This window comes from Panthera leo, chromosome D2 (genome assembly GCF_018350215.1).
Source record: "Panthera leo isolate Ple1 chromosome D2, P.leo_Ple1_pat1.1, whole genome shotgun sequence".
Classification (NCBI taxonomy): Eukaryota; Metazoa; Chordata; class Mammalia; order Carnivora; family Felidae; genus Panthera; species Panthera leo.
In genome coordinates, this window is record NC_056689.1 from 43,677,421 (window position 1) to 43,701,953 (window position 24,533).

The 24,533-nt window shown below is 47.2% G+C and overlaps 1 protein-coding gene across 1 annotated transcript in view; it reads right to left on the reverse strand.

The window, feature by feature from the left end:
• Nucleotides 1-24,533, reverse strand: part of GRID1 (glutamate ionotropic receptor delta type subunit 1) — a 536,266-nt gene that overhangs the window by 201,931 nt on the left and 309,802 nt on the right. Inside the window, exons 4-6 of the mRNA XM_042907973.1 lie at nucleotides 22,824-22,994; nucleotides 9,630-9,791; nucleotides 8,028-8,147 (exon numbers count right to left, since the gene is read on the reverse strand). Coding sequence (XP_042763907.1) covers nucleotides 8,028-8,147; nucleotides 9,630-9,791; nucleotides 22,824-22,994 — 453 coding nt within the window. The remainder of the gene's footprint in view (nucleotides 1-8,027; nucleotides 8,148-9,629; nucleotides 9,792-22,823; nucleotides 22,995-24,533) is intronic.

Consider the following 24,533-nt stretch of genomic DNA (forward strand, 5'->3'; position numbering starts at 1 on the left):
TACAAAATTTTCTGTAAAGTAGACTACTAAAAATTACTCAAAGAAATGTAGAAATCAGGAAAGAGAATTTCCAAAACATCAGAGTAATAGCTCTAAGACCAACAACCAGCCCAGGTAACTTTAGGAGTTAAATGCTTTCCAACTTTACAGAGCTCTGTCCCTCTAAGTGCAAAAGAGTGAACGATTCTCTACCCATGTTATGCAGGGAGTACAAGCCTAACACAAGTTGAACACAAGCATCTGAGAGGGAAACTATAGGTCAATGTCACATATCCATGTAGGTGGAAAATCTCAATAGCAATAACAAAAAAGCAAAACCATCACTATATAAAAATGGGTAGCCAGGCTCAACTCCTGGGAGAGTTTTCCTCATTTATAAAAAGGAAACAACACACACAAAAAAATGACCCTCTTCTTCCACTTGCTACTGTCTCTCTGGGTATGACAGCTGGAACTACCACAGCCATCCTGAAATTATGAAGAAAGCTCAGACTACACCCTGGGGACAGGCAAGTAGAAAGATGAAAAAGACCCAAGCCTTTGATCTGGGCACAGAACGTCTGCCTTGGCCAACTCTGGAGCTACCCTAGCACCAGTTATCTTTTTATGTGAGATAATAAGTCTTCCTTATTGTATAATCCACAGGAGATGAGCATTCTGTTACCTGCAGACAAGTGCATTCTAAAAGTATACAAGGATTAATTATATAGAGCCTGAGAGGGGAAAAAAGGGAGAAAAGAGTCTAAGAATGTTTTAAAAGTCAATGGTGAGATATGGCAAACTTAGCAGAGCACATGATAAATGTGATGTTCAAGTCAACAGGGAAAGGAAGGATTCCTGAATAGTAGGAACCAACACTGAATAACGTAAAAGTTAGGTCATCACATCACAATTTATCCCAAATCAATCCCAAGTAGATGGCAGATTACACGGAAATAAAATCAAACCGTAAAAATACTAGAAGAAAGTATGAGTGAATAGTATCTACTCTGTGAATTGGGTACGACTTTCTAAAAAATACCAATACATAAACTGTTAAATGTCTCTGTGTGAAATTATTTTCTTCAGAGGCAAACAGTTAATGGGAAGAAAATATTTGACACAAATAACTATCAATTCCCTTCTGAAAGACTGGTTATAGGAACTGACAAGAAAAACTTAATCCCCAATATAAAACAACAAAGGATCTAAGGTGTAATTTACAAAATATGAAATACAACTGACCAATAACTATATTTTTAAGTGCACAATTCCACAAGAAATGGAAATTTATCAACATTATTTTTACATGCTGCTATCAAATTGGCAAAAATGTTTAATATATCACTCAATGTTTTAAGCATAGGATCCAACAGAAACTTCCATATACTACTAGTGGATGTGAAAATTATTAAATCTTTCTATAATCAATTTGAAAATAGGTATCAACTATATAAAGAACTTTAAAAAATTATTACCCTTGGTTTGGTAATTCCCCTCCTTAAGAAGTAGAAGGACATAAATATAGATGCAATAAAATTGCATATATTTTGGAAGTCCATTCCAACATTATTCCATAGTATTATGATATAAATGCCTAAACATTCACCTTATTGGAAGACAAAATAAGTGATGGCTCCTTGTAAGCTGAGAAATGTGTTTCCATTAAAAATCATAGTAAAGAAGAGTGAAAGCAATGAGAAAATGCTTCCAATATAGCATGAAGTGGGAAAGTCAGGATATAAAATGTATGTACAATAAACAGCAATTTGATCAATATACATATCACTTTCTCTATCGCTATGAACAGAGCAAGGGAAAAAAAGAAAAAAAAAGAAAAAAGAAGGCAAAAGCACCAGAAATGCCAGCAGTATTTATTCCTCGATTCAGAGATCATGGCTGACTTTTATATTCTTCTTTTCATTTATCTGTATTTTCTAATCATTCTACCCTAAATGAGCATGTATTGATGCTATCTTCAAAATGAAGTGATACATGTACTTAAAATGAAATACTTAATTGTATCTTTTCCTTATCCCTTTACTCGGATCAAGCTGCAGGGTTTGTTTTGGTTCTCAGCTCTATCAAAAGTGGTTCTGCACAAGGGTTCGGAACGGTTGACATTTTACTCGGGAAATATGCTGCAAGAATGCTAATCCATGACGAGACTGAAGTTTATTTCTCTTCTGTGACTCACTGGGCACAGCTGGGAGCCTCTATCAGAGCAGCTTCATAGACACACTGCACAATACTCTGGCTGGATTCTCCCAGCCCCACCACTGCCCATCTCTCTTTCCTCACTGCTCAATCTACGACGTAGCTCCTGGTACCAGCTGCTGGAGCCGCCAGGTAAAGGATTCCACCTGTGCTCTAAGAGGCAGTCTCTACTTCATCACTAGAGCTATCCTATCTACTGGCTGCTGCCTCTTCCACCTGGCCTCACTGCTTAGAACTTCTGAACCCTGAGAATGTGGGACGATTTGTTAACACAGTGTGGCAGACCTGGGCAAGAATGTTAATGATGCATGTTCAAACCCCTGGAGGGCTGGGGTCCTAAGGCATGGCGATCACTACATGATGAGCAATTATGACTCTGAATTATCAGCAGTCACGGACCCTCCCAGGGACATGATATCAAGGAGGGCATTTGATTCCTGTCCAAAGCCAGCTTTCATGAAGAATGGAAATTGACAGAGAAAACGGAAGAAGCATCTTAAACTGGTTAAAGGAGAATGAAGGCCTCCTAGTTCCTCGGGTAATTACTGGAATGAGGAGGCTGAGCCAAAGGCGTTGGTGGAACTTCAGCAGGCTCTAGACCAACAGGAAAGGGCTCTGAGGCCCTAATGCTGGCTCTGGAGGTGGTGGGTAGGGTGGGATGACAGGAGGATGGGGTGGAAAGTAGTCTAGAGGGGGTCATGGAACTACATTGTCCTGAGTTCAGAAAAAATGCCCCAGGTCCTCTGCTACAATCACCCTCAGGTAATCTGCCCTCCAGCCCCAGCACAGTCACATGATTGCTGGTGCTACATAACTGAGTCTTTCCAGTCTCTGGGCCTCAGTTTCCCAAGAGGAGCTGCTCAAAAAACCACAGAGATACTGGGGATGGGAAAGATGGTGCAGGGGAGCTCAGGGTCCCCTACCCCAATTCCCTATCTATGGCAACCACTCCATGTGTGCTTCTACAACTATTTAATGTATTTGGGTTCCAAGAAGATTCTGCTGGAACAGATTTTCTAGGACCAAAGTAAAGCTTGAAAACACTGGACTAAATTCTTTCTCAGTCTCTTGGCTCTCTGTCACAAGGAACAGAAACAGCCCGTTCTCTCTCATCACACCAGAGTATTCTTTGTCCTGGAATGCCAACACATACAGCAAACTCATAGGCTTTCCTGATGCTTTCTGCCCACCTTCCCACCCTCCTGGCCAAGGAGACAGGCCAGCCTCCACGAAGCCAGTGAATCAGGTGGATAGCGCCCATGGGAAATGAAGTTCAAAGGGCCTTCGGGCAGCTGGCAGTTTCCCTAGGGTGTCACTGCAGCAGGGACTCTTGTGTTAGTGGAAGAAAATGTGTCTCCCACATCAGTATCATTGGGATGGAAAAGGGTGGAGATCCTCAGCAATCATGTCACAGAAAAATGTTTCTGCAAGGCTGTAGCTTGTGTCATACTTGTGGGAAAAAAAGACACCCACGTTTTCCTTCTTCCTTTAATCACACCAAAACAGTTCTAAAAATAAAATTTCATCAGAGGCCAAGTTCCCAGCACACTCTCCCTCATGGTCTTTATATAAGGAGTAGATATCTGGTCCCATGCATGGAAGGGGGGACGGTCAGTGCCGGTCACACAGAGCCCTCCTCCTGTCTCTGGCCTCAGGCTTTGGGTATAGCCCAGGGAGCTTCAAGGTGGAAGGCCACGTTCTTTTTTTTTTTTTTTTTAAGTTCATTTATTTTGAGAGAGACAGAGACAACATGAATGGGGGAGGGGCAGAGAGCAAGGGAAAGAGAGATGCCAAGCAGGCTCCACACTGTCTGCACAGAGTCCGACATAGGGCTTGATCCCATGAACCGTGGGAGTATGACCCAAACCGAGACCAAGAGTTGGATGCTTAACCAACTGAGCCACCCAGACACCCCATGGAAGGCCATGTTCTAAGCCTGCCTAGAAGTGTCTGCTCTTTTGGGGTCTGGGATGGAATGCTCGGAGATGGGGTGTGGCCCCACCTGCCAGAAGCTGATGGCCCACACCACACAGGAGAGTACTCACTGCCCAGCGCTGTATCAGGGTCATTACACCAACTGACCCCCTGATTCGACCAGGAGACCTGTATTATCTGCACCTCCCATCTGAGAAAATGAAGGTTCAGAGAAGGGAAGTGGCTGCAAAAACTCAGGAGAAGCAGATTCAGGAGTGACACAAAGGCCCCCAAGTCAGTGAGACAATATATGTGTAAGGCACCTATGTTCACAGTAGGTGTTCAATAGTCCCTGCTCTGTTCCCTCCTGTCCTATGCTAAACAACTTTCCATATCCCAACCTTTGGTAACTTCCTGACAGGTGGTTTCCCACAATCCCACCCAGTTCATGTCATAAGCTAAGGACATTTGCCTGAGTAAGCCTGTGCGTGGGACTCTCCTTTGCAGATTTCTGTCTGAACAAAGAGAAAGCCAAGTAGAAATCTGTGGAGCTCTGATAGTAACAAGCATGCACCTCCAGGTAAAATGCCAGGCCAAGTCCTATGGGAGCCTGACGTGACTTTCCAGCAAAGCCTGCTCCCCATGGGGTTGCTTGGTGATCACCCATGCCAGACAGCTCCAAGCCGAACACAGAGATGATTGATATTTTGCCGGGAGTTACACAGCAGGCTCGTGACATAGACCTTTGATTTTGCCATCCAGCACTCCCTCAACAAGAATGCACTTCCTGGATGAGATAATTTAATTAGTATTTGTCCAGCACCCTGCAGCGAAAGGCAATCACCTACCCCTTCCATCCTCTGAAGGGGCTGAGTAATCCACTGTCTCTTGATGCCATTTAATCTAAAACGTCTGGGTGACTCACCCTCCCTGAGATTTCCCTCCAGAGTATTTACCTTAAGAAAACATCCATTTGTTCCCTAATTTAAACAATTCCTCTTGGTTTAAATCTTAAAGAAGCTACTTGGTTTTTGTTTTTGTGCCTGTGTTTGTTTGTTTGCTACAGTTATTTTTAAAGTTATAAATACATATGCGTATTTATATATACCTATATACTTGTATATACATATGTACATATAGGTATACATATATAATTAAGATATATTTATTATAATAACAGCTTATAGAATATATAAGATATAGAATTTATATAAATATAAGTAGAGAGAGAGAATAGAATATATACATATATTGAGATAAGCACCATTTTTGCAGAAAACCCCTGACCCTGCTCTAACATGACAGCATCTAGCAGTCAGCCCAATTGGCTCCTGTAACCATTCTGAATTGGGTGTGGCCAAAGAGATGCAGTTGAGGGGGGCTCCTCAGAGGTGCCCCTGCTTCCTTAGAATGAATGATCTCTGCCTTTGTGTGTTTCAGGACCCTAACCCTCAAATCTGCTCTCCACCCTAAACTTTACTTTTAGGTCACACCAATTTCCCAGCCCTACCCTTCACAGCTCTGTCTTCTACCAGGAACCATAGCCCAGAGCTGCCTTCAAATGCTGCCCTAAGCCTAAGCACTCTGCCCCAGTCCCCTTGCCTTGCTTCATCCTGAAACCTCCCAGACCTTGTTTGAATGCACCCTGGGCCTGAATAACAAACATTTGCTATGGTAAATCCCATTCCCCGCTTTCCAGATAACTTCTCCTTAGCAGAGATAAGCTGCCAGGCAGACAGATAACAACTGGGATATGCAGTTATTAAGGTCAGATTTTAAAATGACAAAAGGATACATTTTAAAATAAAGCCCACTTGAAAATCAGCTTCCCTTCCAACTCAATTACATTCAGGCCTCCTGCTCTCCGAAGCTCCTTAGACTGAGAGATTCCAGCTCCCATTGGCTTCGGGGGTATTGAAGGAGAGTTGCCATGGCAACATGGAAGGCCCAGACACCTGAAACAGGAAGTGGAGGACACGGTGCCTCTGGGTCTCTCAGGCACCTGGAGCTGCCAGTGTGGCCCTATGAGGCAGGGGCCCCCACAGCCAATGTTCCCACCTACTGTGGGACCTTGTTGAAGCTAAGCTAAAAGAAGGGTGATGGGGACAGCAAGGGAGCCAGCAGGCAGGGCCTGAGTGTCTCCAGCCTCTCAGGACCACGGGGATGAAGGCACGTATGGTAGCAGATGTGAATAGTCGCTTCAGCAGGTAGCTACACTCTGCAAGACCGTGTTGTAACAGAGTGACTAAAAGGGCTCCCCGATGCTGGTTTCTCCTCACCAGGTGGAAGTCCTAACACAAGCCAACTTCTGTTGCCATCATGACTGACCCAGACCAATGCTGACCACCCATCCCTGGCCCCAACCAAGCCTCACAGCTTTGGGCATCCCTAGTAGACATCACAAGCCACCCCTGATGCCCTTGACATTCCACATCACACCTTGGTCCTCCAGGGTTATCACACCATAGTAGCCAACTCACTTTACGATGGCACAAACAAACCTCTGAGCTCGAAAATATCATCAAACCATGTTTGTCACTGTTGCACCATGACCAATTATTGAACCTCTTATTATTTAAATGACCAACCTATGACTCCACCTTCTGTCATAAGATGGGCTGAAACCCCCCAACTCCCACATCACATATGGACCCCCAGCCATCCCAGTCTCTTGGTGGTGACAACCATCCCCAGCATGTCCTCTAGCCCTTACACCCTCCACCATTCCATACATGTATCCTTCTACCTGCTCCTCAAGGAGCACAGCCAAAGAATCCCCTCACCCAGATTCTCAATATCCCAACAGCACGTTAGCTTTTCCTGCCCCTCCACCACCCCCAGCTAATGCTGGAGGCCAGGCTAGAGGGCTCATTGCCAAGGGTTTATCCTGCCCTGAAGAGAGCTCACTATGCCCTATTCATCTTTTGGGCACTAATTAGTAGAGATGTCCTCCTTTCAAGTGTATAGAAATATATGTGTGTGTGACTATATGAGCCTGTGCCCAAGTGTATGCCAACTAGTTAATGGCCCAACAAACACTGGGCCTTCTATGAGGACCATTCCTAGGAGTGCATCTAAGCCAGCTGGGTGACCTGGCCCTGGGCAGCCAGCCACAGGCCTTTACCTGCAACCCCATCATCAGCCCCATACTGGCTCACAACCACATCTGAAGTTCTTGGATAACTGTTCCAATAACTTTCTTGCTACATTGACTTCTTGGTCCTAATACCTACCAGGCTCTTGATTTCACAAGCCTCCCCTTAACTTTGGGGTTCCAACTCTGAGGAAAGGCTACCTTCCTCACCCCCAAGTCTTCAGCCCTGAAAATCTCCCATAGGAGGAGAGAGAAAAAGGCAAAGTATCACCAGAAAGAGACCCCAGGCCAGCCACTTGCATTAGCACCAAATAAAGTAGACTAACCCCACCCTGAGCTATGTGGCTTGTCTGCCTCTCCCATCTCCCTCCACTGGGCTCCACTGCTCCCTGCTTCCCACACTCCTCGTGGCTCATTTTTCTGTTCTTAGATCTGGGGGGGAACTGGCCGTAACCGCAGACTCCTGCCTCAGCCACAGTTACACCTGTCCCTGCAGTTGGGCTAATTTTGGCCACTCTGGGGAAAATACATTGTCCCTTCCAGCCTCAGCCTAGGCCTGCATGGTTGGCCATCCAGGGCCAAGCAGTGAGACCAGGTGGTGCCAGGGGCCCTGCTGTACTCAGAGACTGTATTAGCAGAACTTCCTGGCTGAAAACTACTCTTAGCCTTCTCCACACTGTGCCCCATAAACACCAGCATCAATGGCAGCATCATCAGAGAGAGACAGGAAGAGGGGATTTTTGTGCTGGTTAACACCTGCTCAGAACACAGAGCCAGGGACCCAGCCACCGGAGGAGAGGGAGAAGGGTGCCCTGATGCTTACCTTCCGCATGTCTTTGCCAAAGGTCTCACTATAGGTTGTGCCGAGGATTTCAAACTGGACGTAGGGATTCGAGCTGTCCTCCCGAAACTCCATCACCCCTGTGAGGCCAGTGATGTGGCCCTGCAGGAGAGAAGGAAAACCCATTGAGGAAAATGTGGATGGAAGGGATAGAGTCCCAAAGACAAAGAAGGGAAGGAAGTAGTCACCAAGAAGGGGACAATCAAGATCTCGAGGAAGCACCAGACAGGCTATAAATGAGGACCGGGCTGCTAGCAGTCCTATAGCCGCAGAGCAAGATTGACACTTCCTAGACCGCTGCTCACAGGGGAAATCCCTAAGGCTTGCACTTGACATTCATGTGGTCAGTATGATTAGAGCACATGCTCTGTGCCACATATCGTGCTTGCTATATAGGTCAAAAAGTGACAGTTCTGTCTCCACCCTCCTGGAGCTCACAGTCTTCCCGTGCATCCTGCTCCATGGGTCACCTTAGCCTGAGCCAAAAGAAAAGTCAAAGGTCAACAGAGCCTTTGGGCAGCAAAGCATGAGCACTAGAGGCCAACACCAGCTCAAGTCCTGGTTTTGCCACCTGTGTCACCTTGGGCAAGCCATCTCCCATCATCTCCAGCCTGAAGTTATTTAGATCCACATCACAGGGCCTGCAAGGGCCAAAGGATAAAATGTGTACAAAGCACGGTGTCTGGCACAGACTGGCTGTGGTGGGTGTGCAAGCCCTGCCCCCTTCTCAGGCCATTCAGTGGGTTCTGTAGAAGCAGGTGGCAGAGGGGCTGAGGGAGCCTATGGCAAACCCCCTCTCCCTTCAACCCCCCCTCCCTAGGGTGGCAGTTCCATCCAGCCTTGTTCTCCCATAGACCATGAGCTGGGAGAGTCCCAGATCCTGAGCTGGCCAAAGAGGGGCCCCAGCTCTGGCTCAGGCTGCAATAGATTCAACCAACACCAGAATACGTTCACTGCTATTGACAGTGCACACAATTTATTGTGACTACAATTCCTAGCACTATAGATTTCCCTAAATGCTCTTTTGAAGCCTCTGAAAGCCAATTCACTCTAACAAGTCTTCTATGGATTACCCAATTCACTTCAAATTCAGCCTTCCAACTTGGTGTCATGCCTGAGTGTGTGCGACAGGTCATAAATGCAGAACACATGTGCATACACACGAACACACACAAGCTAAAGTCTTAGCGATCAGCACGTGTACTGCATACTGAGACAGCCTCTCTTATGAATAGTGGCCACCTGCATGGTAGGGTATCTGGCTCACAGGAGCTGGGCAGTTGCCTCCATTGGTTGCTTAAGCAACTCTAAAGTCCAATCTCCTTGTAGAAAACAGAGAAAACAATAATAATAAATCTATGAAGCCCAACTCACCAGCCCTAAATGCTGGGAAAGGAAGAGTGGCAAGGAGGGAGGTCTGTGGGGGGCCTGCAGGGACAACCACACAAAGAGCTCAGTTTCAGACCACCTGCTCAAGGGTGTGTGTGTGTGTGTGTGTGTGTGTGTGTGTGTGTCTGCACACATGTGCATGCAAGGAAGGACCTGTCTTCAGCCTTAGCCCAATGGGTGTCCCCTTACACACACCTTTTTGATCGTGTCCAGCATGGACCTTCCTCCATTCCATGGCTTGGTGGACTTGCGTATACAGTTCAGGCTCGCCATGCTATGCCACTTCCGGTCCTCCAGCTTCCGGTGGAAGGCATTGGCCAGCATCAGGACACTGTCATACAGGTAGAGGTTGGAGATCTGCAAACACAAAGGCAGTGAAACCCTTTTCACTGATGCATTTTCAGAGAAGGGGAGCAGCAGAGGCCTTGGGTGATCCAGGATGCCAACACTAACAAGTGGTACCAGTATCTATACCACAATCCTCTAGCTTCTAGTTGTTCATTCAAAAACCTTGGGGCACCTGGGTGGCTCAGTTCGTTAAGCGACCAACCTTGGCTCAGGTCATGATCTCGCAGTTCGTGAGTTCAAGCCCCATGTCGGGCTCTGTGCTGACAGCTCAGAGCCTGGAGCCTGCTTCTGATTCTGTGATTCAGAATTCTCCCTCACAGAATCACAGAATCTGTGATTCTGATTCTCCCTCTCTCTCTGTCCCTCTCCCATTCACACTCTGTCTCTGTCTCAAAAATAAATAAACGTTAAAAAAAATTTTTAAACAAAAAAACCAAAAACCTGGCCAGGCACTGGAGTCTTAAGCAGAATAAGAACTAGCCCTGATTCAGGAACTAGAGTGGGAAGTGGATCTGTACATCATGAGAACCAGCATGGTCATCACCATGGTTGAGACTTGCACCCGGGCTTTGTGCAAGACTGGACTGGGGCATCCTGCTCACATAACACAGGATGGAGGGAAGGATAGACAGAAAGCTTGGTCTAGAAGGATTAGTAGGATAAAGGGTAGAGAGCATTACAGGGAGGCAGAATTATGCAAAGACATGAAGGTACAAAGGAGTGGGGTCAGATAGGGCAGGGTTCACCAGCAGTGATCATATATGAAAGATTTTAGACTTTGTGGACCTTATAGTCTCTTTTGCAATGCTCAGCTCTGCTCTTACTGCAGAAAAGCAGCCAAAGACAGTATGTAACAAAGGATGTGCCAATAAATCTTTATTTTAAAAAATAGGCAGTAAGCTGGATTGAGCTGAAGACTACAGTCGGCCAAGTCTTGGGGTAGAGGGATTGAAAACAGTGCCAAATATCTGTATTAATGGGTACAGTAGAGATGAAGTGGGATCAAGGGGGAGGTAGGGATCAGGGATCTAGCCATGTTGAGCCTCATGGGCCATGCTAAGGAGTAACAACATAGGTGACTTTAGGGAGAAGGATGCCATTGGTGGGATCTGTGCCCAGAAATCAGATATGTGCCTTGGAAAGCCTGCTCTGATCCCCAGATAGGCCTGGGGTCAATGATGGCCTGAGTGACACTGGCAGCTTGTGGTTATAGAATATCTGAGGACACAGAGCCTGCTCTGCAGTGGCATCACTGCCAGCCAGGGGATACGTTTGGGAATTTCAACTGTGCACATATGAGAACTATCCCTCTGCTTAGCTGCTAAGTAGAGATGGCTCATAGAAGAAACAAAGCCCATCTCAGAGCTCTTGAGAGCATGATTGCAAGGGAAAAGCTGGTACACTGGTGAGGAGAGCTGTACAAGAGCCCTGGTATCCAGGGATGGGACAGGTCCAGCTCATCCTCCTGACTACAGTTCAAGACCCTGATCCAGATGAATCTGAACACCAGCACCTGCCTTCTCAGGGGCCCATCAAGAGTCCTCTGTAGGGTGGAAGGCAGCCCTGTTCTCGGATGTTACCTGCACACTATCCCTCTCCTCCAAGGGAGGTGTCATGAAGCACAAAGGTAGGAGAGTCAGGGGAGGGCGTGGGTAGGAGGTAATGTCCACCCTTGTTCAGGTGTGTGGTCCCTCCTGGGTAACTGGTGCACAAACAACCATCAGCCAAAGTGGGTCAAGGGGATGATTCTCTGCACACCTAAGCAGCAAGGTGTCTGCTAAAAATATTTCAGAAAAACAAAATCACTGGATATAAATAGGAAAATGTGTCAACCTCTTAGGACTCCTGGGAGAATCAAATAAGATCCTTGGTCTGCAGGACGAACCCCTGCTGCCCTCCAACTTTACCCCTCACCACTCCCCAGTATGGCCCTCACACCCCAGTATCTACATGCCTTATTCTCCACCTGCAGTTTCTTTCCTCACCTGTCTTGGACTGGGTGCTCCCAAAGCACAGCCCCAGGCAAGAGCTTGGGTAGCATGGACCGTTTTCTACAAGTGAAATCAGAGATGGGCTAAGAGAGCCGGTACTGGACATCAAAACTATCTGCTCCATCACAACTGTCCATCACAACTGTTAGCATGTAACTCATGCTAACCAACCCTCAGGGGCATTTCTGCTACACCATGTCAAGCAGAGCTGACTATTTCTTCTGTGGGTGTCTCTGTGTCCTGCCCATTCCTACAGAGCCCTGCCTTATCCACCTTCAACCTATGTCCTTACAGTGGACACAGGGATGTATGCCACTAAGGCCTTCATAAGAAATGGGTGGAGGATGGACAGGCGATGTTGCAGATGTGGCAGGAGTGTGTCTGGGACACCTGAGCACTGCTGACTTAACCAAGGCCTCCAAGTATTTTGGTGCCTGGTGACATTTTCCGGGGCCCTGAAATACACGTGTGCTTACCTGACAGCAGAGAGAAGTCACTGCCATCACGAAGAATTGACCTCCTGCCTTACAGGCAACACCAGGGTAGAACCGTACCTCTCGATGCTCGAGCCCTGAGCAAGCATTTCCCTCCTGAGAAGGACTAACCCACTCTCTGTGCTTGTCAAATCCCCAACCCTCAGGAGCCCCTACCACTGCAAAATTATTTTTGACAAGTCCACCTCCCCTCTGGAATACAAACTCATAATGGAGATGTTGTTTTAGGCCACTTGGAACAGCAAAGCCCCAGTTGTGACCCAGACCAGCACCCAAAGGAATCCCTTTTTGCCTCCAGCACTTCTATTCACAAGGAATTAAGGTACTTAACAAATGAATGAATGCAAAGAGGCTGGCAATGAAGAGGCAAAAACAGGATGTGACTCAGAAAGGCCAAAGGAAGTCCTCAGCCTTCCCACAAGTATGTCTGCTGGGAAGGATGAACACATTTTAGTTCAAAGGAACAAGCTTTCAGTTCAAAGCCTTTAGCAATGTTCTTTTCCAGATAGATATATGTATCTGGAAATATATATATATATATATATATATATATATATATATATATATCTCAAACATGCATATATACGACTTTTATATAAATATGTATATATTCATATATAACTCGTATATAACTTTTATAAATGAAACATGTGTGTGTGTGTGTGTGTGTGTGTGTACATAATGTATGTATGTATACAACTTTTTTCTTACTATCTCTAAACACAGCATCCAGCACCAACCAAAGCATACAGGTGGTGTTTAATATACGTTTGATGGATGGATGGATGGATGGATGGATGGATGGATGGATGGATGGAAGGCTAAATGAATAGATGAATGAGGGGATGGGTAGGTGAAAGGGAGGAGGAGTGGATGGATGGAAGGATAGAGGGGGAGATGGATGGGTGGATGGATGGATGGATGGATGGATCTCCCGCTAAGAGGATACACAATGATCTTGGTTCCCCAAAAGAGAAAACAGTAGGAAGAAGAGATTGGGCGCCTCCACTTTGACTTGGCAGAGAACCTCCTTTGTTCAAACAGCATCTTGCTTTTCATTTATAGCCTGCTCAAAATGTCTTCTCGATCCCCACTTGGAGCTCCACCTTCTCTCACTCCTGTCCCTTCTCCTGATAAGATGCTATGTCAGTACTTCTCCCTGCTGTGGGCAGACACTAACACCCTGTGTTGATCTGTGGCCCTATCTCTGCTGTTCAACTTCAGCATCCTCACACTGAGAAGACATGTGTGGGGATGCAAAGGGAGAGCACTACCCTCACAGTCTTGTTGTCTGGAGACTGGAGACGGGACCTTTAGGGGAAAAGATCAAGAGCAGATAGCAGAAAGGCAGCCTCTGCTTGGGGCTCTGTCTGGGTCCTGATAAATATAAGGCAAGCCTTTTCTCAGGGTGGGTGGGTGGAGACCAGCATCAGGGCATGGTCACGACCAGCCCCTGAGCCAAGAGTGGTCTGGAAGGAGAGAGGCTCCCAACTGTATGAACACTCACTCAATGTCAGGTTCAAGGGGCTAACAGCCCAAGCTGGGAGCCCCAGGCCACAAGGGCAGAGAAAAGGGGCCTGGTTTGAAGGAATGCTTGCCTCTTTTCCCTCACTTCTCAGGTAAGACACAGCACAGTTCATACAGAGCAGACAGACAAGCAGAGCAGATACTGTCACTATTTAAACCCTCATCCCCTCTGGCTGGCCTAGGGACATTGCGGCACAAAAGTGACAAGGAACCAAAAAAAAAAAAAAAAAAAAAAAGACATTTCAGGTGAAAGTAGACCTGAAAAAAAGACAGACCAAAGTTTGAGGCCAAGGGTATGGCAGAATAAAGACCTGGATGCAAAGCAAATGACCTGGGACCAGGTCAGACAATATAAAGTCAGAGGCAGACAAAAGCCACAGCCAGGCAAGGGGCCTGAGGCTGGAGCCTATGGCCTCCATTCTGAGTGGGGACAGAGCTAGAATGGAACCCAGCTGGTTCAGTTAGCCACCTTAGAGGTGTATGCCTGATCCCTCTTTCACTGCCGTACAGCACAACTCTTACTGTACTGAGTGTGCAGCTTAGCCGGGTGGCCTTGCAGGATGAGCAAGAGTTTTGGATTCATCCCAGCCTGGGCCAGCTCTGCTCACTGCTATTCCTCCTCCAGTGCATGGAGACAGCAGGTGCTCAATAAATGCTTATTGAATTAGTGAATTGAATCTCCACTTGCATTCATGCAGAGTGATGTTGAACAAGTCATTTAATGCTTAAGACTCGCCTTGATGACAAGAAAATACAATGTGATCAGCAGCCCTGGAGAGGTGCACCCTGGAGGGGTGGCCCTGAATAACTCCCCTGAGAACTGTGGGATGGTAGTACTCATGCGTGCCAAGTACTGTCCTAACTTCTTTGTGTGCAGCTTTATTTTAGGAGGGAGAAGAAACAGGAAGAAATGGAAGGGGAATACAAGACCTACACAGGTTCCTGACTTCAATGTGGATGGTTTGAGAGCTCCTCCAAGGTGCCCCATCTCTGAGCCCAGCATGAGTCTGGAACACAGAAGCCTCAGAACCACTGGGAAAAGAACTTGTATCTGCCAACACCACTCGCCCTCTTCCCCAATGCCCCTTGGCCTGAATGCTTTTCAAGGAGGAGCAGGAGTTGTATCTGGATTTGTAGCTTGTGGCTGGGAAGACTGAGCAAAGATCCCCCTGAGCATTATATCCCCAGTTCTGCCTGCACACTGCTCACCTGGACACATGTCCCTGGTCTCCTCCTGGCCCCAGCAGCCCCGTCACAGCTGCCATAGCCCCCTGGCCTGAGCCAGACCTTTCGGGTCTGCAAGGGCTGAGGCGCTGCAGAGCATCCCTTTATGGGAAAAGCCACTCCTCTGCCTCTGGGGTGTTCTGTAAAAGGTTCCAATATCGGAAGGCCCAGAGTGGGGGCCTCACTATGCCTGACTCAGGCTCCTGAAAGGGAGGTGGCTTGGCCCATTGCAGTTGAAGGTCTGACATGTGTCCTGCAGGGCTGGCTCAACCACAGGAGACCACCCAGGTATGGAGGAGAAAGAGGGAGGCAGGCAAGCAGGGCTAGAACAGGGGCAGCTCCAGCCCAGCCCTGTGGGAAGCACCATGCTCTGTACTCTGCCCTGTCACCTGTCCCTCCCCCAGGCTTAGGGGCTTCAATCCCAAGGAAGCTTCCTTATGTCCTGTCTATGTGGTCATCTCCTACAACCACAGCATGGTTCAAGTGCCCTCATTTCTCCCTGAGGAAATAGTAACTACTGGTTACCTTGTCTCCCAGCCTTGGGCCCTCCCCCACCCCTGCACAGAGTTGTCTTTCCTGGATGCACATCCTGCCCTGTCACATCTCCAAAGGCCACACCCTGGTCCTCGGCACCCTGGCGGCTATCCCCCTTTCTGACTGAATTCCCAACATTTCCCACCTCCCACCTCTAGCCTCAGACACACTGAACTCTGTCCCTGTTCTCCTGGGCCCCTGGGCTTTTGTATATGCCATTCTTCCTAACTGGTACTTGCTACGGAATAGAGATGAAACTTCCCCATTTATGCAGAGTTTGTGGGAATTAAGAGAGAGAGCATTTTTTAATGTCTAACATAGGAACTGTCACATAATCAGCGGATAAAGAGGGTTTGTGGAATTAGTGAATGCTGAATGAATAGATTTAAATCTGTTTTTAGGAAAAAGAACACCAAAGTAAAGATATACCAAGGTATTTGCAAAAAGAATGCTTCTCAGAATACGACTGATGGAGGGGGCACCTGGGTGGCTCAATCGGTTAAGCATCTGACTTTGGCTCAGATCACGATCTCACAATCCATGAGTTCGAGCCTGGAGTCAGGCTTCGTGCTGACAGCTCAGAACCAGGAGCCTGCTTCAAATGCTCTGTCTTCTCCTCTCTCTGCCCCTCCCCTGCTCACACTCTGTCTCTCTGTCTCTCTCTCAAAAATAATAAACATTAAAAAAAAAAGAATATCATTGATGGAGGATACAAGCCATGCTGAGAAAAGGGTATAGGAGCTCTGGACCAATATATTCCGTGGGGAAGTGTCCATCTCCAATCAGAATCTGGGGTATGCATTTCCAGGAGATGGGAGCATCCTAGCAAACTTGTATTTCCAAAGCCAATAACCTGTGCAGGAAGTGGGTCTTTGGAAGGGAAATGGGAAATGTGAGGACACATTTCTCGGAGGTAGAGGAGAGAATTTGGCCAGGAGGCCTTGATTGGGGCTTGCAGCCCTTGAGAGACCCAGGTAGACCTCTTGGCTGCCCAATGATCAAAGACCAATCCCATGAAGCCAACTGAGGACCTTGGATATGGAAAAACAGATTTTATTCTTTTAAGAGTTGGCACCAGAATCCCCACTACATCAGTAATTATATTTTATATAGTTATATTTTATATTCCTGTGTTAGCAGGGGCAAAGGCTACCAGAAAGATTGTTAAGTTTATCTTCATGAAAAAATAAGGAGAATTTACTTTGGAGTCAAGACCCAGAGGAAGAAAATAGAGGATGGATAGAGAAGTCAGCAGGAAAGAGAGTGTGAGGTCCCGGGGTGGGGGGACAGGCAGAGAACATTCCTCAGCAGGAAAGGACTGAGGACATCACAGGCTGTCTGTGCCACTACAATGCCAATACCCTACCCTGACTCTTACCATATGTGACAGCATATTCAAGACTTAGATTTGTAGGCAAAGCCAGGAAAGGTGCTGGTTTCACATCTGAGTCAACCCTAATTTGAAGGCAGCCCCATGAGAAGGCTGGATGATCTGTTTACTTACATGAGTCCCCAGAAGCAGCATTAGGACCAGGAGTAATGAAAAGATAAGCCCCCCCCCACCCCACTCATAAAATATGCTAAGGAGACCTATACTCTTCAGATCCTATTTAGACCCTGCAGGCCAAGACTTGTGTCCACCTCCAACAGACTGGAAGAGACAGGCCCCCAAAAGACAATGGCCCCGTTGTGGAGCCAGCTGCCTGACTTCCCAGTGCTCCGTGCATGTTTCCCTGTAGTAAGTGTGAGGGTGCTCCAGCCGTGTCTCCGTTATACTCCAGGGCCCAGGGTATTTGCTGTGCAGCCACATTATCAGGGGAAGAATCATGCTTGAAGGCAAAGGAAGATGAATGGCAGGCCAGGGTCACAGCCACGCGAGCCAGCTGCATCTCAACACCAGACCATTATCCACCCCACACCAAAGATAGAAACATAAGAAATGTTTTCATTAAGGAAGTCTGCATTTCCTCCAGGCTTCTAAAGAGCCCAGTTTTCTCTTCCCTCCATCATTAATCAAGCCAAGTGGACTGTTCAGGGAGACCTCACAGGGGCAAACAGCAGGAACTGACCTCTGACCAGATCCTCAGACAGGCTCTGGTCAACCAGCAAAGTCAGACAAACAGCCGGCAGAGGGTCCAGCTGGGAGGACAAGCTGACGCCCAGATGTCGCAGCTTGAGAAATCCATCCCCAGGCGAGGCCTTTCTGCCAGACTGCTGCCAGCCTGCCCATCCTGAGACAGGGCACCACAGCCAGGCCTGGCGAGGGAGCAGATGGTGGCAGAGGGCAAAGGAGCTGGGGCTCTCTGCTCATCAGTGAATCCAAGGGGATGGAAGGCAGAGTGGGGAAGGGCATTTGTCCGTACCTGAGGCTCTCTGGCCTCCAAATGTGCATGTGGACATCTGTGGCCAGAACAGCAACCGACTGCAGCCAGAGAGACCACCTGCGCAATTGTCTCTGACAAAGGCATTGAGGATCGTGCCCCGCCATGCTCCCGTTATGCTTCATGACTGACTGTTGCTACATATTCCACCAGGGTGTTTAGGGTAAAAAAAGGAAACCAGTGAAAGTGACATAAAGTCCAAGATAGCTATGGTGTGGGGTGGCCCACTGCTACTCCAGAGAAAAGGATTCTACTGGCAGGCTGACAAACAACTTGTAGCCAGAGAAGAATACAGAAAGCCCTAACGAAATAGGGGCATGTGGGAAGGGGGGGTTTCCACATGTTTTAGTAGACTGAGCAAGGGAAGAATTATTCCATCTATCAAGCCATTCAACAATTTAGAAATTCACAAAGAGGAGAAATTCCAACCCGAGGGAGCATTTTATAATAATACCACATTAGCCCCCACAGCTTAATTCAAGGATCAGGCTCCATGGTGACCAGACAACACAACTTCTATCAGTTGTCTGTCCCCCTTTGGAAGCCCATTTGAATAGAAATGACATGACAATGTGACAATATGTCTGTTGCAGCCCTGAAGTCACCGGACAGGGCAGTCATGGAGACCGAGTGCTTTACAGATTCTCCTCTCAGCAAGGCTGCCCGTGAAATCTTAGCAAAGTCTCAAGGTTCTTCCAGACTGGTTATCACTTTTATTACTGGCTGAGTCAGACAAGCTCTAAACCAACTTGTCAAGGGAACAAGAATGAGAAATACCCAAATGAGACAGTGCTTTGTAGGGGAAAATAAACAACAGTACACCGGCAAATGCAAAGCTTTTGGAGCTACTACAAGTCACTTATTTTGGTATTTTTCCTCCAAGGGACTTTGTACTAAATAGGAATCAAATTGATTTGCTATAATAGTGCTTGGTTGGCTCTGGAGCACAGAAAGCTCTGACCACAGGACTAATAGAAGAAGATGGAGTTTCTGAGACCAGTGCAGTGGAGAAGCCAAGAGACGGACGATCTTGTAAAAACTCCCCATTCTTGATGGTTCTCCTGAAAACATCTAACCCAGAATTATCATCCCAAGAGCAGCCATCCGGGGGAAGAACTAAAAGATGGACTTGAGAGCTCCACTTCCCAAAGGATCTTCATTAATTTCATCAAGACAAAGTTAATAATCCATGACACAAATGTTTTATTTTTTCTTGAGTTAGTTGTTCTAAACATGTTAGAGTCTTCTCGATAAATCTCACAGCTAGAGGCTAGTAGAAATTAGTTTGTCTTCTATACTGTCATTAAGAAATAAAGAAGTGGTAATAGCTACTTGGGAAACTCGAAGAGAATGGCTTATAAATGAGATGAATCTAGGAGCTGCCCAAATGGTTGTTGGGCGGGGTGAGTAAAGTAAATCCATGTATTTTCCTCTCACCACACCCCTTCTCGAGGCAGAGGCAACAAATGGAGATGGAGATTCTTTTCATAAAGTTTTTCATTTATATAAATATATATAAAGAGACTTCTAGAGACAATTTAACTTGTGTTAAGATCTGCATTATTAACAGATCCACCCCATCAGTCCTTACTGAGGGTTTCCAATGAGCAGAGTCTTGTAAAAAGGGCTCAGTGGGTCTCCCCAGACATGGCCTCTCCTCTCCCACAAAAGGCAGCTCTGCCTGAGTGCCTGCAGGAGTGGTGTGGACAGAAAGCAGTACACAAGGCCTGTGATATGGGTCTAGACCCAAAGGAAACGCTCTCCTACCTGCTGTGTTGCTCTTACAGAGCATGCTCAGGGGGGTGCCTGGGTGGCTCAGTCAGTTAAGCTTCTGACTTAGCCTCTAGTCATGATCTCGCGGTTCACGAGTTCAAGTCCCGCATCTGTCTCTCTGCTATCAGTGCTTTGGAGCCTCTGTCCCCCTCTGACTCTGCCCTACCTCCAGGGGTTCTCTCTCTCTCCCTCTCTCTCACAAAATAAATAAATAAATTTTAAAAAGCATGCTCAGGAAGACAAGTGGATTATACCTTACAAAATTTAAAAAAAAAATGAGGGGTGCCTGGGTGGCTCAGTCGTTTAAGTGTCCGACTTCGGCTCAGGTCATGATCTCACAGTTTGTGAGTTCGAGCCCCGCATCGGGCTCTGTGCTGACAGCTCAGGGCCTGGAGCCTGCTTCGGATTCTGTGTCTCCCTCTCTCTCTGCCCCTCCCCCGCTCATGCTCTGTCTCTCTCTCTCAAAATAAATAAAGATTAAAAAATTTCTTTTTTTAAATGAGACCATGTTTGCTGGAAACCCCGAACACACCTGACCACCTCCTCTGTAATGACATGAATAGGTCAGTCTTATTCTAAATGCTTTCTATACATTCCCTCACTTAATTTTTATTATGTCCCTAGGGGGTAGACACTTTACATTCCAATTTACGGGACAGGAAATGGAGGCACAAAATGACAAGTAAATAATAAATATTTCGTTAGTTACTAGAGTTCCTGGGATTTGAACCCACACAGTATGGCTCTTGAGCTGCTGCTGCTGTGCGGCTGCTACTCTTACTATTATTGCTGCTACTGCTATTACTACCAGTACTGTTACTGCACCGCTATTACTACTCCTGCTGTTATTACTACTGTTGCTACTACTAACACCACTCCTGCTACTACCACTGCTGTCGCTTCCACCACCACAAGATGTCTCTGATGTCACTCTTCCGTCTTGCTCTTGATGGAGTGCCTGGGTATCAGCAGGAACAGACAGAGGGAGGTAGGGTGGCCAGGGTTCCAGGTGTGATATTCCATTTACCATATTTGATGATAACCAGCCACACACCTCGGAGCTGTGCCTTTGTTTACCCTCTTCACAGCTGTGGGCCATGTTAGTATGCTCTCCGCCAGATTCCTCATCCAGCCTGCCGGTCTCCTTTTCTCTCCTGTCCTCCTGGACACATGCTTTGCATCTAGAGTATCTAGTATGCCACCAAAGAGCCCACATTTTAGTCCGTGAAAAAATAAGCAATCATAGGCCTTAATAAGAAGAACTTCCATTCTCCCACCACTCACAACCTATACAACACATACTTGTGCAGTGGAAAGGGGCCCCTCCTGCTCTCCTCAAGTAGAAAGAGTGCAGTGACCAGGCAAGAACTGGGAAAAATTGATGGGGCAGTGGCGTGGAGCAGGGACAAGGCTGGAGAGGGATGAAGCCCATCAAGGGGAGACCACGCCTGGTAGTAAGACCCTCCTAGGGTCTGACCACCCAGAGAGTGATGGGGTCCCCGCACCCTCCTGCCCCAGGCGAGGATACAGGGATGGGCACACACTGACTGGAGTCAATCATCTCACTCTGCTTCCATCTATGTCGAGAGCGCGGAGAGAAATGCAGAGGCCCAGTGAAGGGGACTTACTTGGTCCTGACCTCTTCTTCCAAGCTCCAAAAAAGGAAGAAGGCAGAACAGGCCAGCCGCATCCAAACATATAAAATCTTGCATTAAGCACCTTCCACCCCTGCCCCATATGCCCAGGACTCTCGGGTCCATGAGCCCTGCAGGGGCCTTGGTCTGCTCTCTTGGCCAATCCTTCACCATGTTAGAAAGACCCCAGACATTGTGGTGGCTCCCGGGAGCAGTGGACATGGGGGTAGTAGGAATTACTCCAGCTAAAATCTGTGTCTGCTACATTCCCTCCTCAACCAAGAACATATTTCTAGTGTTTATCATCTTTTAGGGTATGTTTCCCTTCCCCCTCCCCAAACATAAGATTATAGAATGGATTTGATGCTTTGGCAAATTACACATGTACCCAGACCACTCCAGAGATTCTAATAATCCCCCTCCCCAAAATGTGTGCCTCCTGATAAGGTTAATACCAAAATGTCCTGGGATGCAACAGATACTCAGGTGGTAAATACAGCATATCTCTGTCCTGAAACCTGATTTCCACTCGTCATGCCTGGCTGGGTAAAGAAGGTATAACTAGTTTCAAATGCTGAATGGCAAGCATATCACATGCACAAACTTCTGGGTAATTTCTGCAAACCCAACTGGGAGAAATTTCCTTCTGTTATGTGTCTCCCACCAAGCATCAAGCGAAAGTTTCCTTATGCATGGAAGTCTTAATGGAGAAGTGGATTCTGAGCTGCCAATGGGCAGTCTCCACTGTGTTTCATTGCTATCCTCAAACATCCAGAGGGAAAACGACCTCTCACAATAGGTACACAACTCGCCATCCTACTCCCTGGCCCCAGGGGAAGCTAACACTGATTGCATATATGGCATCAGGTGTGGTAGAAGCACTAACTGGAAGCACTCTGTACCTGTTGCGTTGGATGGAGTACAAGAGCTAGGCATGTCATGGTCCTGCCCTCGGGCCTCCCCCCGCTCAGCTGGGACTCCAGGAATGTCCTGGTTGGCCTACACCTTAGCACTCAGCAGATGAGCTGGGACACTCCCTAGTTGTTTCACAAGAGCTATGTCTGTATTACTGACTTTCTACAGGGAAGACCCTAAAACAGTTTCAAAATGCTGACTCCCCACAGGAAGGCTCCATCTCCAATCCTGCCAGACGAACCCATCACCCACAAAGTAGTCAGCACAGAAGCCTGAGAGACAGTAATGTCTTTACTCCCTGAACATGTAACTTTTAAATACAAGAGGCACCCAGTGAGCTCATATGGCCCGTCTGCTGACAACAGGCATAATTGCCTGCTAATGCGGCTCAGAGGCACTGCCCAGTTGACTGGTTTCAATTTCAGCAAATGACAGGGTTCCAGTAATTAAAGTTGGTGGGCAATAGTGCTCAGCTGAAGCTGTGGCACATCTTTGCCCGTTACCTGCGGCAGGCCAAGGGCATGAGTGAGACTCCCTTCTGGAGGGAGCTTGACAGGTGAGCACTGACCTGCAGCATCTGGAGGTAGCCTTCCTGGGGGTCACAGAGCAGGGAGGAGATGCGATGGTTGTTCCTCATGCATTTCTGGTTGTCCTTTGCAGATGGGAAGATCTGCCTGACCACAGTCATCCTGCCAAGGGCGCTGTGCACCAGATCCAGGATCTCTGGGTCGCTGATTTCCTGGGAAGATAATCAGACCCATGCTTACCATAGACTCACAAACTGCGCCTGCAAAAGGCCCATCAGGAGGTATCAATGGCCAACAGCCTAAATAGACAAAGGGGTCAAGGGACTGGGCCCATGTCACACAGTTCATTAATAGGTTATTTTTAAATAATACTTGCTAACCCTTAAAACCCACACAGAATTACTCAACAGCTGTCCTGAAGACCAGAAAAAAGATGTCTGTGGCCAAGCCACCAGTGCATTAGCTTCTATAGGGTCAAGCTCTGAAGAACCCATGCTGTCAATGTCATGGTAGGCATCAGTTGGAAGTAAAAGCTAAACTTCCTGTTGGGGGTCATCTCCCTGAGAGAAACAAAACTGGTTTTCTCAGACAAAACTGACCAAAATGCCATGAGTTTCCCCTAATTCTTTAATGATTAGCTTCGCTTTTTAAGATCTGCATACAAATTTTGAAAATATATACACTCATTCATTCACTCATTCATTGCACAAAATCTGCCCAACATCTCCTGTGTGGTTTGTTCTGTACTAAGTACTGGGGACACAGCCTTGAATGAGTCAGGCCTAATCCCACCCAGTAAAGCTCAAGGTTTTCGTAGCATGAAATAGGCTGAGTGTTGCAATAAGGAAATCTAGGGGCACAGGAAACCCTTTGTGCTTCCATGTTAGATGTCTGCTAAGCTCTTTACACACATTATCTCATTTGGTGCTCACAACAATTTCAGGAATTCTAGGAGGTACATCCTATTACTATCCCATTTTGACTGAGCACTTTCAAGCATGGAAATAGTAAAGGCAGCTGGCAACAGGGAGCTCCTTCCAGAACGAGGTTTCGATGAGGAATTAGCACTGAAGCTGAACCTGAAAGATGAACTTGTTAGGCAAAGTGCTCAGAAGTATATGTAGAGGGAAGGGGCAGTTCAGAGCTGAGTTGGTGGCAGTGCTGCTGAAGACAGAGGCAGCGGGTGACACCCTGTGGCACCGGATTCCTGGAGCGGCAGCAGGGCATGTGAGTGCCTCGGGCAGAAAGGTGCAGTGGTCAGACGCAACCCTCAAGCTCCTGTTCAGGGCCAGATGTGGGGGAAGGGAGAATAGACCCAGCTAAGGGCAGTGAGGAGCTCTGGCAAGGTTTAGGTACAAAGCAGCTACACTCAGATTTCCATTTCAAAACCCTGTGGCTGCTTGCCATACAATGATATGAGAAGACAAGAAGGAATTAGAATTGCTTCAAGGCTAGGAGCAACACAGGAATGACAAAAAATACAAACTAACACAAATAAAGGGTTTTAGAGGTGGAGTCAGGTTAAGAAAAGTTCTTGTTTATTGTCTCTCAAAAGGGATGGCTAAATCAGTGGTTGGTTGCAAGTCAAAATTTGAACTGTGACTATCCGTGTTTTAAAATAGGTCTTGGGGCGCCTGGGTGGCTCAGTCGGTTGAGCACCGACTTCGCCTCAGGTCACGATCTCGCAGTCCGTGAGTTCGAGCCCCGCATCGGGCCCCTGTGCTGACAGCTCAGAGCCCGGAGCCTGTTTC